Source organism: Zingiber officinale, chromosome 8A (genome assembly GCF_018446385.1).
Source record: "Zingiber officinale cultivar Zhangliang chromosome 8A, Zo_v1.1, whole genome shotgun sequence".
Taxonomy (NCBI): Eukaryota; Viridiplantae; Streptophyta; class Magnoliopsida; order Zingiberales; family Zingiberaceae; genus Zingiber; species Zingiber officinale.
In genome coordinates this window covers 8266374-8285043 of record NC_056000.1, presented here as the reverse complement: position 1 = coordinate 8285043, position 18670 = coordinate 8266374, and the positions used below count along the sequence as shown (strand labels likewise).

The window sequence follows — 18670 nt, the reverse complement described above, 5'->3', positions numbered from 1 at the left end:
ATGGATAAAGTTTTCACATGGGGAGTTTCAGTTCATGCACTACGCCGCCTCCAGCTGCTGCCACCTTTTCCGTTTGATGTACGCTCGACATGTGCTTAGTATGACATTGTTGTTCATTTGTAAGAATCGATCCTCTGACTTTATATTTGGTTTAAACCTTCACATCCAGGGTCGTATGAGAGCACACTGCAACCAACGCAATGACCAAGCAACACCACTGCTGCCGCCGCCATGTCAAGTCCATTCCTTCTGAGCATGAGCAGCTGCCAAAGGGCTACATTCCAGTGCTCGTCGGAACAGGGAAGGCGGCCGAGATGCAGAGGTTCCTGGTTAGCATCGAGGCCTTCAAACACCCGCACTTCGTTGGCTTCCTCAACATGGCGGCGCTGGAGTTTGGCTACCAACAGAAAGGCGTGCTTACTATACCTTGCAATCCCGAGAAATTTCGACAGGCAGCGGGCAAAGAAGTCATCAGACGTGTAGCTTGAATTTAGCTTGATTTCATTGTACAAGGCAATTTGTTGATGAAACTAGAATTCAATCGTAGCTACATGTGAATTAGATCACAAAACTCTTGGAAATATAAGTAAAAAAAAAACGGATTAAAAAAAAATTGAACCGGGTACAATTAGACACCAAATTATGTTCTCAGGCGAGTGCGTTTTGTAGCATGTTGTCGTAGAACTTTGTAAAAGCAACACTTCTATCACATTTCTCCAGCTGCAAATGTAATCAGGACAAGATACTGTCAGCATACACCAGCTCAGATTAAAAAAAAATTATAATGGTTATTAGGAAGGAAAACTGACCTGCAAAAAGCTATCCACTGATTCTTTATCTTTTGGCGAAAAGGAAACCTCATCTCTTTTTCTCTGAATGAAATCGCTATTTTGCTGAACCTGCATTACCAGAGGAAGGCGACATAAACCACCGTTTTCTCCTATTTGTAGTTCTAGATTAATGTAATTGATAATTCGTGCAACATTCAGTATCGTGACCAGTAATTTATATTCTTTCCACTCGATTACTGGTGGTAAGACAAACAAAGACCCCTTTGTTGGTACCTGGTCTATGAACCGCTTAACTGGACGGCGCACACTTTCGATAGAAGTATTCTCATGGAATCTTTTCAGGAGAATCAGTGGAATGGTCGCTAAATCAGGAAAAGATACATGATAGCACCATTGAGAAAGATGTTCTGCCAGTAACTTGATAGCTGAAAGAACACTCGCCTGCTGAAAGTCTTGTGATTTTAGAAGCTGATTAGGCACCTATTTTGACAGTAAAAAAAACAGAGCAAAGTTATAGAACAATAACATAATAAAGATGAATATTAGAAAGGATGTGTTTGTATCCTTGGAAGAGAACTAACTAAGATAGAACAACAACAACCAACTTTATCCCACTAAGTGGGATCGGTTAAACAGAAGTGGATGGATAATATCAATAAGAGTCTCACCCCAGAAAAAGGCACTGATGTGAAATGGCAGATTACTAATGCCCGAAACTGTCACGCATGTGCACATTGTAAATAAATATTCCAAGACCTAATATCAGCCTATTAGGTTAATGAAGGTCAAGAACAATAGAACTATTTGATAGCTATTATCCAAATATCAGACATGAATAAACTATTTATTAGAAACCAAAATGATTAGAATTTAAGAATAAATATGGATCTTAATGCACACAAAGAACTATAATATGGTACAAAATAAAGGGAAAAACAAAGTGGCGATAAACAACATTAACATCAAATATGATTGTTCTAAACTATTTTTTTACCTTCAATAATAAAGCAAGGTCCAAATGTTTTAACTTCGTTCCTTCTGCATTGTTAGTCCCCCTGATTTCTAGGCAGTCAAAAAGCAAGGACTCAACTGGAATGAAAACTCCACTTGAAAAAGAGAGCTGATTTAGCATTTTAACACACTTAAATCTTAAAGGCAAATATCGTGGCCCAGGAAATAAGTGAGCAATCCCCTTTATGACTCCAATAATCAAGAAAAGTAATTGTTCAAGATCATGATTCTTGTAATTGCAAGAAACAAACTTGACCCACAAGCTGATGCAATTGATGTACTGCCAACTATGAATCTTCTTGAGTTCATCCTGCACACAGAGCAATCAGAAAAAAAGTACATAAGTAAAGGTCTCTCTCTACATATCTTATAAGTTTATAACAGCAATTTTATGCTGCGGACCAGCAGTGCGGACTTACGCTGTGTGACTGAGACATGCAGTTTTTTTTTTAATTATTTTTTTTTAGCTTACGGTTATGCCATTTAGGATTTTTACTTTAGGGTTTAAGGGTTGGGTTACAGTATTAAGCACAATTTTTTTCAAACAATAGATTCTAACAAAAAGAACCAAAAGATTCTAAATATACAATTATGCAGCAGAAAAAAATAAAGCATAGATTAATGAAATTCTATAACATTTCATATGCATGGACCAGTCAATTTTACAAAAAGTTAGAATTTGACTTTTGACTTGTTGGATTATTACAGGAAAAAATAATTTACTTGCAATCTGGAATATTGAAGACAGGACAAACCTCTTCACACTAGGAAGCATTATACACACATGATGGGACAATTGATGATGTGATTTTTTGAATATACATACACATTTATAGAGGATCTCCAGTTGATCTAATAACTTTTAGGAGATCAGTGACAGAATGTGGAAGAAACAATGATTGAATTTCCATGAAAACAAATAACTAATATGACAGATCAAACAAAGCCACCTCAAATGTGCACGCTCACATCAATAAGAGGATATGCAAGGGACAACAACCTAACTCAGACAGGTGAAAAAAAATTGTAGTAAGTTTTTAAATGTTTTCCACATCCTCAAAAAAAAAAAATAGTTTTGAAACAAAAACATCATGTTTAAGTTGAATGGTAGGAGTCAAAGATCTTAACCAACAAATTGAAACTTAGCACAAAGATCTAAAACTTACTCTGGCATGTACTGTGGTCTAATGGGATCTGTCAGAACCTTTTCTTAATCATTCTTTAAAAAAAAAATCTTTTTTAGTTTCTTACAAATATCCGACACCTTTTTATTTGAATTGCAGTATATTTGAAAATTAGCATTGTCCACTATCAGTCAACAAAGTCTCCAATCCACTATAAGTACAAAATTCAAGAATAACATGAATGGGCCAACATAACTAGAGGGAAATAAATATTTCAGCATGCAAATATAACTCGCCATATAAGGCCATGAACCTCTTATGAAATTTATAAATATGCATAACAGAATCAAAGATGCAAAGAGCTATGAGGGATAGTAGACCTTTTCCTTTGTTTTAAGAGCCAGTCTCAAGATACTGGCAAGCTGCTGTACAGACATAAGCACCTTCTGATATGATTTCTGAATATCTAACGAATAAAGTTCCACGACAGAATTTTCCAAAAATTCAATATGTTCAATGTTTTGAGGCTTCATGAACTTGCTATTGGCAATGAAAGCTCCAAAACCTTTCGTCAGGCATGTATCGATATTGTCCAAAGAAAATTCAGAAGCAATGTCCCGTAAAATTAAAAAAGAACTTGCAGAAAGATCCTTGTCACCAGTAACCCATAAATGAATGGATATCTGTATCAAATTGCTAAAGAAATAAGAGAAAATGGAAAGATAAAAATAAACTTCTCAGTTGTTAACGAACTTTCCTGGCTATAATATACAATGACTATCTTTTGGTCACACTAAATACAGAATATTCAGGTAATTTCTATTTTCTTTTGCAACCGGGGGCTAACAAGATTACAATCAATCAAGTTGCTCAGAATTGTATGAGTAGTCTATCCTTCATAGATATTCAATATTGTGGATAAACTTCGCTTGTCACATAAACATAGTAGCTTTAGTAACAATTCAAACTTACCTAACAAAGTCACAATTTTACAAAATATGATGGGCAGGTTTACAAGTTTGTGGTGTGTCCTTCCTAGGATACATGGAAAATATTGAAATATGCCTAGTTTAACCTTACTGATTATGCTAGTTGGCTGGGTACTAGTTGAAGCTTTAGCAAGGAACACATGTTTAGCATACCTTGATCAGTTTCTTTGTTAGGGATGGGAAAGCAGAAAATAGCAGAATTGACAATCTTATCTGAGATAAAACAAACACAAGGATCTGGTTGTCAGTTTCTTGATTCAAAAGGAACAGAGAACTCCTTAGAAATGACTTGATCAGTGATCGCGTAGTTTTCCATTCTGGCTTATTTTTCATTTTCAAAATGGTCTCTTTATTCGAAAAACCTGAAATCCTCAAGAGCCCACAAAAGATTCTCTTGGCCTCAGAAAGAACAAATGTCAAAATCTTACAGAAAACCTCTCTATTGGCAATCTTTACTGGTGAAACTTCGCCAGTATCCAGACCATAATGACAAGCTGCTCTGAAGGCATTGAGCAGGTTGGCAAGTCCAGGCCAATTTGGTTGCTCCATAACCAGCCAACACCATACATCCACAGTTGAGCTTGTGATGACTTTGCTAACTTGTGAGATTTCATTTCCTACTATATATTCATCATCCATGCTACTTGTGTCACCTTCATCATCTGAATACTGCCACCATAGATAATTGCTTTAATATGACTATGGTATTGTTTAGTATACAAGTTAAAGAAAATAACAGAAAGAAGAAAACACCAAGACAAACAAAATTATACCAACTGAAGATAACGGTTGCCCATATTTCATATTTCATAATGACCAACAAATGCATAAATGTTTAATGCATAGGACAGCTATGAGTCCATGTTCTACAATATAGTGTTTGCTTAGTTTCTCGTGAAAAAAGCCTATTTTCGAGCATTTGTATGTAACAAATTCATTTGCAAAGTAGGCCATAAAAAGCTACATGTACTATTTGCAACTTGAAATGGCTGCATATCACAGTCGCAGCATGCATCAAACACCCTAAAGAATATATTTAACAAACAATAGAGTATCTGCCCTATTGCAATTTTTTTTTCTTTTGTATTTCCAACTTTGAAATACAATAAAAATCAACTAAATTTTAATTAGATCCACATAAGCTATTTACTCTGGTTTAGTTTAACAATGTTTAATCAGCATGATCTGGGAGTGTTTTTAAAACTTACAACAAAAATAGTGTAATGAAAAAAAAAACCTTCATTTTTGTAATAATATAAAATAAAATAAGAAGATTATCTGGATATGAATTTGTTTAGATACAATCAAGCGACTCTAGCACAATATCATAAAATTTACAATGAACTGAAGTAATTAATAAGTATACAAATAAAAATATGTAAAACAATTATATATGTAGATAGGATTGCAAGTAACCAAACAACATAATTGCGAATGTCACTTGTAGCATTTCTATTTGCCAACAACTGTAATAGCAGGATAGCAGGAATCAAACCTAGGAGAATTTGTCAATAGCAAAATGTATGAAAATACAATCTAGTTGTCAATATATGTTACATTTTGAATCCTCTTATCAACAGATTATACCGAAAAAATTTAGCTAAGTTTTCAACATTTACAAACATAAGTTTATTAATATAACATGAACATCACATAATATTAAGCAAAAAAGATAAAGATATTAAATTATATTACCATAATTTATTTGAGCAAATTTCTAGGAGGCATTCCTGTGCATATCATACTATAATTGCACTAGTACTTGGTACAATCATCTCCAAATAACAGTGGGCATATTAAATTTTTATACTTTTCAAATGATAGCAATAAATATCTTACAATTTCTTCACTTTTGGACTTGAGGAATTCAGATCTTCTACTTTCAAGAAATTTTGAGAATTGTGGGTCCTAACAAAAAAATTATGTCAGGGTTAACAATACAGAAAGAGTTCAGTGAAAATATAGGAAAACATGCTTCAGAAACTCAGGTAAACTAAGAGTTTACAATGAAAGCAAACACACTTGCTTACAGCCACCAATCCACCCACCAAAATCTATAACATCATTGGATAATACATGCGCAAACAGAGATAGGATATTTGACAGAAATTTGTAACTAGTAAACCATTAGTATCGATGGAAGATACACAAGATTGTCCTCAATATAAAAAAATAGAATAGCTACCATAAAGATGAATATCTATGACATGATTAAGGAATGTGTAACATAAATCTCATTAGGAATCATACTAGCATGCAGATCGTATGAGTTGAAATCCGAATACCAGTGCAGTAGAATAACATGTCATGAGATAGGTGACCAAAACCAACAAAATAACAAAATCAACTGAACTACTAGTATTTTGTTTCGTCTAGCTTGGTTGCTGGCTCAATATTTCGGCATCTTTGTTTGTTTCTTTATAAGTTGGATCAGTTCTTTGATGTCGTAACATCTATAAGACCAGTGGATTAATTATGTTTTACTTTTTACATAAATAATTACATAAAAAGAAATAAAATGAACTGAATGAGCTACTAGGTATAGTTGATATGTAGGCCACAATTTATAATATTGTATATATTTATCGCTAACATTATCCTACCAACACCAGTACAGGGCAGTTAATTATCAGTTGTCTAAGCAAGAGACTTCTTGAGTTTATCATTGTCATTAGTTGTTAGGAATCTCAACTCTCATATCTGGCCTTCATCTCCCATTCATCCCAAACACCAGAAAATTAATTCATTGAACATGTTCACAGCCTAACTACATCCCAATTTGATGCAGGAGGATCCGAGCTTCGACAGACCACAATTTTTAACTCAGGTTGAACCACGTGACCTTTAACCACTCAAATTGAAGCTCGTTCAGAAATCTATAATTGGTTACTGGATGAAACCCATAACAGCCAGTCTCGGGCCAAAAATGTTGTTTAAGACCTTTTCAGTGACTCCGAAGATTTTATCTTTTCTGTTAGGTTTATTTTCAGCTTTTTTGCATCTTAGGGTTTTGGGTCAATTTAAACAATTGCTTAGTTGATGTTAGGGCATCATCTTTTGTTTTGAATCAATTTATTTCGGCTAAACCTAGAGACGGCTTCTCTACGTTTTGGCGATTTCTTGTCTTCTCTATAATTCCTCTCTAAACTTCTGCCTGCGGCTGCAGCCCGGCGTCACAATTGGAGTAACAAAAAAATGCTTGAGAGCCAACTTGGATTTAGGAGAAGAAAATGCTAGCACAAAGAGAATTTTAAATTCATAATCGACAGCAGTTATGTGGTTCAGTTTTTCAAAATACCCAGTGAAAGGATCTACCAAGGAATAGAAGCATAAATTATCTGAGGTGATCACTCTGATAAAGATTAATTATTGAAAAAAAAATCCAATGCTATTCCAGTGTAATGTATCTAAAAAAATTGCTAGAAGCAGGTATTCCATAAAAACATATATCTAAAATAAAACAAAAGCACACGTGCAGAATCTGAAATCAATACAAAACAGAGGTATGGTTGAATTTTCATATATTAGGACAGAAATCGTCTACTAAGAGGCTAAACTATGCATAGGAAACTTTAATGAACAAAGTTATGGACCTTCATTAGAAGAAAATGGATTTCAAACTTATTAACAATTGCCACAGGCAGTTCACAATGGAAGAAAGTTCAAACCTTTTTACACAGTTTGGATAGTTTCCTCTTCTGATTTTTAAGTCTTTGATTAATTTCTGTATTCTGTTCTAGTAAAACAACATCCTTGCACATTTCTACAGATATACTGCAGAAGTTAGACCAACAAACATATCACGTGACAGTACTAATATATAGATGGTAAAACAACACTAACCTTCAGGACAACTCTCCTCTTCATCTTCAGAAATATATGGGCATTCAGGATCCTGTAGCAAACTATTATCAGCATAATTTACAGTAATGGTGCAAACAAATGCATGTTCATTATACAAATATGAATGGAATATTGATCTAATACTGGCTGAGAAGAATATGCATTTGCATGCTGTTTCTGCATGAATGGAAAAAATTATTTTTATCTAAAATGTCACAAGAAAAATAATGTAGTAACAGCCTAACAGAAAAATCTTAAATTCAAAGATTTTTATAATTTGAAATCTACATTATGAATATTTAACAAATTTGTGAACAAGAGAAATCCACTCAACTAGAACGTGAGTATAAATTTTGATTATAGACTTGAACAAACTTGAGAAATATATGTATAGAAAAAATGTCAATGATGCAACAAAACAGACATTGAAAGGAAAAAATCTGATACACAAATGCAAATGGGACAAAAAAAAACAAAGGATTAATTTTCTATTCAGTAATTACATTATTTCTGATAACCAACTAATCCAAAGATCTAGATTAGGCCTACAATAACAATTATCCAGCTCCTTGACAATTATTGTACAAAAATAATCTACTTCAGTAAAGTTTAATATGGTGGGAGATTCAAGGAGGGTCCAATTTGCATACCTCAGAGAGGTATCCATCACTATCTGAAGCATCTGCAGCAGAATCATCATCTTCCTTAATAAATAAATCACCAAAAGGATTGGTGGAAACAATTCCATCCAGAATCTCCTGTTCTGGATCTCTGAGTGAGGAGAAACGTAAAATTTTAACATGTTTTGACACAACAAAACCCCACACAATATGAACTAACACAGTATCATCTATTTCACATTCTTAGGGAAATTTTCATACACTGGAGTCTGCATATCATTTTTCAAGTTTTTGCTTTCTTCAGGAGAGTCGCTTTGTGCTGTCAACGATAGATAACCACTTTAGCAACAATAAATATGTCGAAAAGATACCAGCTATTTAGCTAAATAAACTAATAACAGGAAACAGAGGAAAAAATAAGCATAACGCTTCTTTTTTACATGACCCTGAAAAACTTACAAGATAACAACACTATCAGACTATCAGTCCAATATAACAAAGCAGGTGGACAAATAAATGGGAAAAGATGCACCCTTTTGTTTAGGATATACCTCTTCGAGGAGCGAATTTCTTCTGGAACAAAGCATTGAGCTTGCGCTTCCGCTTCATCACGGATTGGAGATTCTTCTTGGCGAACTTCCTCGCCCTCCTTCCCATTTTTTTCGCCATCTTTGGTTTCAGAGGATTTCGAATTCAGGGGAACGAGGGGCTGTGGCGGACGGATGGGCGTTGGGGTTTTAGATTAGGGTTTCGAATATGAAATCAGAACCGTAAAGCGAGGGACGGCTCTATAGGAGAAACATACAAAAATAGAATGACTAAAATACCCACGATACGTTTCTTTACAAACAGACATAATTTTTTTAACTAATATTTCTGACTTTATTTCTTATTTTTTCCACTTTCTCTTTAAAAAAAATTCTTATTTTTTTTCCACTTTCTCTTAAAAAAATCAAGGACATAGAAGTAGCGTTCCCTGCCGGCATCTGCACCCCGGTCATCGTCGGCGGCGGCGGCGGCGGCGCCTACAAATTGCGACTCGTCCCCGTGCAGCCTAAAGTGACGATGAAGAGCTTTCCTGATCTGGCCGTGGAGGCCGAGGACTGTAACGAGAAGAGTTCTCGGCCAAATCCCACCTTTTACCCCCCAAGTAAATAATTACTGATGCTTTGCATTTGCACGCATTTAATCAAATATACTAATTTCTAAAAAAAATTATGAAGTTTCTGAATGAATAATGATAAATAACATCCACTAAATTTAACTGTTTGCATAATCTGACAAACAACAATGTAATGTACATAGAGAAATAGATTGCTTAATTTTGCATCACTAATATGACACAAATCAAAATCAAGTAATTATGATTTGTTCAGTGGTTAATCCACACTACAACAGGAATTCTTGGCACCAGCTTAAATTCAGTGTTACAAAAATTAAAGAATCCAAGAGAAACTTTACGCACTTGGATCAACAAATTTACAGGTAACCATCCCAATACCGCTGTCATATCCTTTTTATGTACAGATTGAGGGGGACGAAATAGGTATGCATGATGGGAAAGCTTCTCGGTTGTTCAGGTATTAAGAAGTTCATTGAACTGGTTGCGTTATCTCTGTCGATGATGGGATTGATCCAGAGACTAACTGCTCGAGTGAGAAGATGACTCTACACTTTCAGGCAACTCCATTTGTGTAGGGAGTAGTTTGAGGAAGCTACCTTGGACAAGTGGACTTGGATTTGATGTTGAATCCATGTCTGTGCGATCAAAGCATAGTCCAATGGACCTTATCTTCACAAACAAGTGGTTATCCAAACAAATTAATTAGGAAAAAAAAAAATCAGAAAAAGGTCATTACCAAACAAGGATTTAATTGTTGGCCTCTTTGGCTTATTACTCTTTTTCTTCAACTCAGCTGTGCAAAAGCGAATAATAACAGAAAAGTCGGTGTCAGGGAAATTAGGAATGACAAATCGTAGATTCTACATACACCTTTCAAAGTTTAAAACCACAGAAACATGTACGATCTTACTCCTATGCTTAACAAAATTACACAACTAAGAAATGAGAGAAAAAACCAACCAACGCCTGGAACTTGATTGTCATTTATGATTTCAAAATTTTTGTAAGTATAACCCACAAAGTTGATGTCCTTCGACGGAAGCATCTGTACAATGAGAAAGAAAAGATTTGTCATTTGACAATGAATATCACAATTAAATTTTAACCAAATATTGTCAAACTATTATCATATTCGCAAGATAACCATGAGCAATTAAGCAAAAAGCTGTACAGTTCATAGACATGGACTGGAAAGCAATGGAACGAATAGGATGACATTAATTAATTAACAAAAAATTCTCTAGGAAGTAAAATTAGAAACGTTAGATAAAGCTAGAAATTGCATCGGGCAATGAAACTGAATAACTACCTCAACATGAACCTAATAAGGCCTTTCCCTGCCCACGGGCATAGCCGAGCCAGTCACCACATAGTAGATTTGCAAGATTGAACAAGGGTCGATTCCCAACGAAGTCGTGGAAATACCCTCCCATATGATGGCTTGCTTCGGTTTCCTAATATGCAGTAAGACAACTATTTCAAGTAGGTTAATCAACTACCGTCAACATTACAATATCAAGGGTACATTATTTGGCTCCCTCATGGAACTACTCAGAATCACTCTTGGAACTACGATCTTCATCTTCATTAGCATAAATGTGATATTAAGTTTCTTTCCGTTTCAATTTCATCTTGGGAGTCATATTGCAAACAGCTCCTATTACACAGTTCGTTACTCAAATAATTACAATAGCATCTTATTTTACTTCTACACTTTACCCTTCTTTTTGTGTGATAATCTAATTTATATCTGGTACAGAGGACAAGTAATGAAAATCTTAGATTGCCCATGCATAAGTTATGTGCCAGACTGCCAGCTTTCATTCTGAAAAAAAAAATGATTTATGGGTGATCATAACCCGTGAGCTACCTTTCTCCATGGGCCAGACTTTGAAGAAGTTTGAACCGGTGCTGATGTCTGCATCAAGATATAATGATACAGGTCAATTGTCAAGGGGTGAACTGGAAATGTACTTTTCAAATTAATGATTAAGTTGTGTTTCTTGCTAATTTAGAATAATTTAAGAGTCAAAATGAACTCCCCTGATACAACAAGAAAAAAAACCTCCCATTTCCAAAAACATCCAAACAAATCCATCTGCTGGATACAGATTTCTTGCTCATTGGTATCTTAGTCAAGAGTTGCAGTGCTTTGTTGCATCATCAAACAAGAATAAATACCTCAATTTCTGAGAGATACACTATTTAGAGGTGATTAAGATAGCACAAATATCCAAAGCATAGATTTCTCATGAAAAGTTGTAGTAAAACAAAGGTGAAAAAGAACAGAAGACAAAGATGAGGACCACCAAAGAAACTGGAGAACTTAGCAACTCATTGTTCGCATATAAAACAGGGAAGCATCAGAAAATGACAATGGCAGGATACGTTGGAAAATAATTACAATGCCCTGGACAAAGTAAAGTTTTCCTATTGTGTATAAGTTAACACTGAGGAACTCAATGCCTTGGACAAAGTTTTCCTATGAAATATGAATTAACACTAAAGAACTCAGCATTGTTTGAGATGGCTATACCTCCTCAAACTTCTCAAAGTTCTGAGTATCCAGCTCATCATTAACTTCTGGCTTAAAAGCAGCTTCTATTTGGTACAGTCTCTCCCATTGGATGCCTCTAAACCATGGATGTGCCTGAAATTGATGATTTCATAACAAGTTTCTGCATACATTTCATGAACTGGCTGCCAAAAACATCCCAAGTAAGCAGACCTTTATTTCATGGGCGCCTTTTGTACCAAGTCTATGCTCTACATTACATAGAAGTCTGCTGATAAGATCTTTAGCTTCTGGAGAAAGTTTTGCCTCTTCAGGGAACTTTAAGTGGTTTTTCCAATTAACAATCTGCAAGATAGAAGTGAAGCAACTATAATAAATGCTGAAGAGGCACTGCTTCTCATTCAAATCTTATCTTTTCGTGTGCAGTTTACAGAGGGGGGGATGTAACTTTTTATCCTCCACAAACCTATACACTTGGGCCAACTTCTTATCTTTTTGTACCTTTTTGTAGGCAATTATGGCAACAATAACTGCCACGTGGGCAATAAACAGTGTTATGCCTATGAACTGAAACTGAAACACCAAGTTGCACATCATGGGAAGTTTAATTCTCACATCTAACCCCTTATTAGTGTTTAGATTACTCTCAGTAATTTACAATTTCGTGTTAGATATAAAGACACAAATTGAGTCTTACTGAATTATGGGGATTAGCATATTCTTGGCAGTTGTGTCACCTAAAACTATGTGATATCAAAATATCAGGCAGACATGAATCTGTCCTTCTAGACTAAAGAACAATCTCCTGATATCAGGGGTGGACAGGGAAGATATGGCATCTCCAGATGAAAGTTCAAAACAGAGAGGACACAATTTAATTATTCTGTTTTGTACCTTAAGAACTAGCTTAAGCTAAGATAGAAGAAAGAAAATAGCAATATTTTCTAAGCATGGAAACCAGAGATCCAGAATTAGGTCATTGATTTCAAAAATCAATAGCATGGAAAAAGCTACAAACTTTCAAGGCACTTGACAAACCTTTCTACACGTGGACATTGGATCTTCAGAATAAAATGGTGGATACCCCACACGCATCTCATACATAATTGCTCCAAGTGACCACCTAAAGAACAGCATGAAATCAGGACAATTGACAATGAAAATTTAACCAAAAAAAAAATCGGGAATCTAACCAGTCACACTCCATTCCATAACCTTTCTTGAGAAGAACTTCAGGAGCAATATAATCCGGTGTCCCAACAGTTGAGTAAGCCTGGACACAGTAAAGAACTTGCAACTAAATGACAATATGCTAACGTGAATAAGTTACAAAAGTATCTAGTACTCTCAAAAAAACATGAAAACAGGTGACACAATTTAAGAACTGAACGTAAGAGGGAAATAGTATGCAGTACTGTAAAATGGTAGACGAGTAACATGACATTGTGAGCCAAATAATTTGTAAAAAAAAAATAAAATGTGTCAAATTATATCTCAAAAGTGACACTGAAAATGTTTCCCTCAATAGCGAGCCAAATGATTCTGTCATGAACCAAAAACTTTCACATTTATTACTATTATATACTCTAATCAGTACAAAAGAAACCAAAATCTTTTATTAAATCAAGTAACTACATGAGAAATCTACCTAAAATCAGTATAATAAACAAGTAGAGTGGTTCTAGGATTTAACTGTAGAACAGTATAACAATGTGTTACCAGCATCCGTCTATTCTTTTGCCAATGTTGTAGTTGCTCTTGTTGAGTACGTCTCGGTGCAGGAGAGACACTAGATGGCTTATCATCCAAATTTCTTCCTGGTCGATATTCAGGTTCATTAAGATTTGGAAAGCTACTACTATCCAGAGGTTTACACAACCCAAAATCTGAAAGCTTCATATGCCCATGTCGGTCCAACAATAGGTTATCGGGTTTGATGTCCCTATGAAGATAAAATCCATGGTTCATCAACTAAGTACAGTTCAATAAAAAAGAGCATACACACGACTGGAAGAAGCATACCTGTGAATGTAATTATGCTTATGAATAGATTCAATGGCTAAAACAGTTTCTGCCACATAAAACCTGGCCTCATCATCTGTCAATGTATCCTTGCGCATGAGCAGAGTCATCATGTCACCCCCAGGCAGATACTCCATGATGAGATATAAATATTCATCATCTTGAAATGAGAAGTAGAGTTTCACAATGTAGGCACTGTCCACCTCTGCAAGTAGGTTTCTTTCAGCTTTCACATGCTCCACCTACAATTTGCAATGTAAATAGACAACTAAACTGTTGAAATTACCAACAGAATAGATAAATGAGCATGAATTTTACCTGACCCCTACGAAGCATTTCAGATTTCTTAAGTTTTTTCATTGCATAGACATGTCCACTTGTTTTCTCTTTACATATTCTGACCTGCATGAACATGAAAATGCCTAATCAATCGTCCAATCAGGTAAACAATACAGATAAGGCTTAGATAAGTTCAAATATGAATAGTCACATGGACACTATCTTTTTGCTTGAAAAAATATATTTCTGAGATAGTCCATATTTAGTTGGTAGATAATATTTTTGGCTAACAAACAATATACAAATATATTGACTGATCATAACTGCAAAAAACAAGGTTGACACATTAAAGAATTTTCTGGAGAATCCTTTCCACAATCCAACAAGTACTAGTCAACATTGAATTAAACATGTAAATCTGAATGATAGGGCTTGAGGTTCGTAGGACGAACAGGTAAAGGAGATTTCACAAGTAGAATAAGAGCCTATTTGGTTGAAAGGATGGATGAATGGACAGATGGATGCTATTAATTTATCTGTTTGTTTGTGCATTTGGACATCCATCTATCACTTGTTCAATTTGAAAGATAAGTCAAAAGAAGGATAACTAAATTTGGAAAATGATATCAATACCCTCCTCATCATAACTCTTGTCCTCTCTTCTCTCCCATTCCATCAATCAACTTTCACACAACAATTGTTCAATAATTCAATGAACAATATTTATTCTTGTAAATGCAAGAAGAGAAAAATGAATTTTACCGGTGGGCAATCACTTTATCAATAATTTCTAGATGCCAAATTCTGGAGAAAGAGCAGCATGCTGGATTCCAGACAAGCAGAGTCAAACTCTGCATGGGCAGTACGTCAGATTTTATATGAACAGCACGCACAAGAAACAGGCTGATTCTTGATTGAGAAGCACACCAAATTCAGGATGAGTTGTATGCCATTTGTCTGGATGAACAGAATGTACCCCGAATCACATTAGCAAAATAGGAACAGAATAGTACAACCAAAATGTGTTGGGGGAGAAGAGTGAAATGATGGCATAATGTTGATTAGAAAGGGAGCATTCAAAGAGAATGTGAAGAAGAATTTATCACGGAACTTTGGAAGCAAATAGGAAGAGCATGTGACTAAATGTTGGAAGAGGTCAGAACATAATAGGAATGACACGAGCAGAATATAGACGCGAAAAAGAGCAAAATCACGGCCAAATTTTGAAAGGGATAGTGCCCTATGTTAGAAGAGAATAGGAAGAAGTACGCATGACTGGAAGTGATGCATGCAGAAGCATGTCAAGTAAGAAGTTGCAACCTCAGTTCGGATCTCCTGGACCCTAAACTCTGGTCCCCTCCTGGTCCCCTCCAAAATGACACACTTCAAATGTCGTTTCATTTACACTCACAACCTAAATTCCAGCAAAGAATGTCACACTGAACATACTTAAACTTAAATACCAATTTACGAAAAAACACAAAATCAATCAAAGCTTGCAAATTTCGATGAAAAAAGCTAAAAACATCTCCCAATGTTTATAAAATGCCTATATTTTGTCAAAGAACGCCACACCTAAGCTTAAAACAGCACCAAATTGCCGTTTTTGGTACTGTGAGCATAAATGAAACGGCATCCGAAGTGTGTCGTTTTGGAGGGGACTAGGAGGGGACCAGGGTTTAGGGTCAAGGAGATCCGAACTGTGGGTAGTGTGATCTGGGAATTGTAGCAACACCTATGTTATGAATAGGTAGTTAACAAAATACCCTTATCTTCTTTCTCCTGTCTAAGCAATTTGGATGAACCAAATATGAGGGGAAAATCAGAATTTTTTTGCCATCAACTTATACTTCCTAATTGATCCATTTTTTCAGCCAAATAGTTGAAGAATGGCAATAGATATCCATCCATTAAAGTATCCATCCTTCCACTTATTCATCCAAACAAACAAATCTAAATCATACACAATTAACAAGTTTTCATTTCTCACAAGAACTATCTTGCATTACTAATATTGAGTTATGTCTATGAAATCTCCATCGGACACAATAGAAAACCATATCAATCTATTGAATCTAAGATTTTTCACTTCAAACTGACACAGTGACAGATTTGAGTAGGAAAAAAATGGTTGAAAAAACTTAAGGACTTGCCTCCCCAAATGCCCCCCTCCCAATAATAGTCAAAAGTTCAAAATCATCCACACCCATTTTGTGTCTTTGAAGACGCATATATTCTGTTTCTTTTTTCTCTAAATTCTTCAAAATGCTATTCTGCTCTTCTGCAGGAACTTCTGCATCAGCAAGTTTCCTCTCCAACATCCAGCGTCTGGAATTGCCATTGAATTAAATGCAAAAGAATATATCAACAAGAGTAAGTTGAATCCATATTTAAGGTAAATGCAAAAATGTAAGATTAGTTTCGTAATCAGAAGGCACATGCGACCATGGTCATGGTTTCATTATTTCATACTCATGTTCGACAATAAATATAAAGGAAATTTAGAGGCACAAGCGAGTACATAGTAAGTCAATAACAAGAAGCAGATTATGCCAACTGAGCTATATGTAAGACAATATTGTTAATAATAACTAGTCTATTTAATTATTTTTTTGGCAATTATGTTAACAGGAACTTTTTCTCTCTCTAGCTTAAGAAACCTTTTAATTCAAAAGAGTCAGCAAAATAATTAGCAAGTTTATTCATAAGGGCTACATAACCAATTGTAGCTATGAGACATTAGCATGTGTGAACTAGACTGACTGAGATATATAAGCTATATACAGTCTCATGAGAATACTAAAATGGCCCCAAATACATGGTTTAGGTAATGATAGAACTATGGTTGTGTTTCCTTTGAGAAATAGAAGAGAAGAAAAAGGGAAAAAAGAGGTGAGGTAAAAATGGATATAAGAAAGTTACGTAGGAAAATGAAAAGAGAGGAATTTTTTTGTATCTATTCAAAATCAACCAATCCAAAAAGGATAAAAATTGCTGCCGCCTCACTAATCCCTCACAATTGCCTCAACCTTTGTCCCCAACTCTAGGAAAAAAAAAAATTTGTGTGTGTGGTAACTATCACTATAAGGAAATACAATCTACAAGCACGATCACTTTAGTTTTGCATTCCTTTCCTTTCCCACCCATCCATCCAAGCACACATAGTTTAACTATCTAATGGGAGTTTGAACTTGATAAATGCATCGTTTGGATACTACATTCACTGAAACTATAATAGAAGCCCTACAGGGATGGCACTCCAATCCAATACACTTAAAAGGTAAAAGGATAGTGATGTTTTGTAGCACTTGGGGACCAATGGTTTTGGACAATATATTACGTCCACAGATTTTTTTAAAAAAAATAATCACCTTTCCTTGCGATCTTGCAAGGACTTCATCTGGGCCTTGTAATGGTTCTCAATATACTGCTTTGCAGCGGCGACCTTCTGCTTAGTAATATTAGAAGGCGCATCATCAATTAGAGGCTTCTGCAAATCTTTTGCACTCCCCGTTTCCTTCTTAATAGGTCCTGGTTTGACCTCCTCCCTAGGTTGCAATCTTTGAAACCAGCTTCTCGCACACTCCATAAGGAACTACGCCGCGCAATATCTCCGAGGTTGTATTCCGTGTCAGTAGACTGAATCAGGAAAAAGCAAAAACAAACAAACAAAAAATCGAACTCAGAGAAATAATTCATAGATCAAGTACAAGTTCAAAATTCAAACCAAACAAAACTAAATTGTGTAAAAAAAAATCATACATAACTATGGAGGGAAGAAAAAGGGCTCAGCAAATCCTAGATTACCACCCTAAAATGAAATCTAAAGCAAAAAATGCATCAAAATATATGCGTTTATAGAATTCCCTATAGAGGACACGAGAATCTCACTGGGGAACAACTAAATGCCTACTGCTTCTCAATTTCCCTTCTACACTACCAAATAAACTCTGAAGATCCAAAAATAAAAAAAAACATGAATCTCCACACTAATCGACCACAATCCACCAGCAAAGACACGCAAAAACGTATACCTCTAGAGCGGCACACACGACCAACTAGATCTGCAACTCCTCGAGCGATTAGGAAACTTTCGCCTTTGCTCCACACAATGATTCGATCCCAGCAGCCTCGCGTCGCTTTGACTCTCCGCAACTAACGCCTGCTTCCGCTTTTTCTCCACCTTCCTGCCGCGACGGGATCAACACACAACAGAGATATTTAGACCACCATTACGGCAACACTTGCCGATGAACTCTCTTTATGGCCGTTTTGCATGCGAGTCCCTTATATAGTATAATTACCATTTATAGATTCATTCTCATTGATGAATTTCGACTAATAAACAATAAA

At 35.4% G+C, this 18670-nt stretch overlaps 2 protein-coding genes across 3 annotated transcripts; both read right to left on the bottom strand.

Moving 5' to 3' along the window:
• Nucleotides 1-489: 489 nt before the first annotated feature.
• On the bottom strand, nucleotides 490-9157 carry LOC122012249 (nucleolar complex protein 2 homolog). Its single transcript, XM_042568728.1, has 12 exons — nucleotides 8930-9157; nucleotides 8640-8697; nucleotides 8409-8529; nucleotides 7759-7810; nucleotides 7584-7678; nucleotides 5755-5823; nucleotides 4069-4584; nucleotides 3307-3609; nucleotides 1786-2112; nucleotides 1065-1271; nucleotides 810-899; nucleotides 490-720 (listed from the first exon to the last, which is right to left on the bottom strand). The coding sequence occupies exons 1-12, from the start codon at nucleotides 9045-9047 to the stop codon at nucleotides 649-651; spliced, it is 2028 nt and encodes a 675-aa protein (XP_042424662.1). The 5' UTR covers nucleotides 9048-9157; the 3' UTR covers nucleotides 490-648.
• Nucleotides 9158-9633: 476 nt separating this feature from the next.
• LOC122012248 (serine/threonine-protein kinase 38-like) lies at nucleotides 9634-18585 on the bottom strand. 2 transcript variants are annotated; one of them, XM_042568727.1, is made up of 14 exons: nucleotides 18352-18584; nucleotides 17689-17956; nucleotides 16471-16645; nucleotides 14357-14440; nucleotides 14039-14280; nucleotides 13736-13958; nucleotides 13210-13289; nucleotides 13055-13139; nucleotides 12230-12361; nucleotides 12038-12151; nucleotides 11372-11419; nucleotides 10462-10546; nucleotides 10238-10294; nucleotides 9634-10136 (listed from the first exon to the last, which is right to left on the bottom strand). In XM_042568727.1, the coding sequence occupies exons 2-14, from the start codon at nucleotides 17904-17906 to the stop codon at nucleotides 10021-10023; spliced, it is 1659 nt and encodes a 552-aa protein (XP_042424661.1). In that variant the 5' UTR covers nucleotides 17907-17956; nucleotides 18352-18584; the 3' UTR covers nucleotides 9634-10020. The 2 variants fall into 2 exon arrangements, 1 of the variants encoding a protein (XP_042424661.1); XR_006120166.1 differs by lacking the exon at nucleotides 9634-10136 and adding an exon at nucleotides 10811-10955 and having other exon boundaries at nucleotides 10242-10294; nucleotides 18352-18585.
• Between the last annotated feature and the right edge of the window lie 85 nt (nucleotides 18586-18670).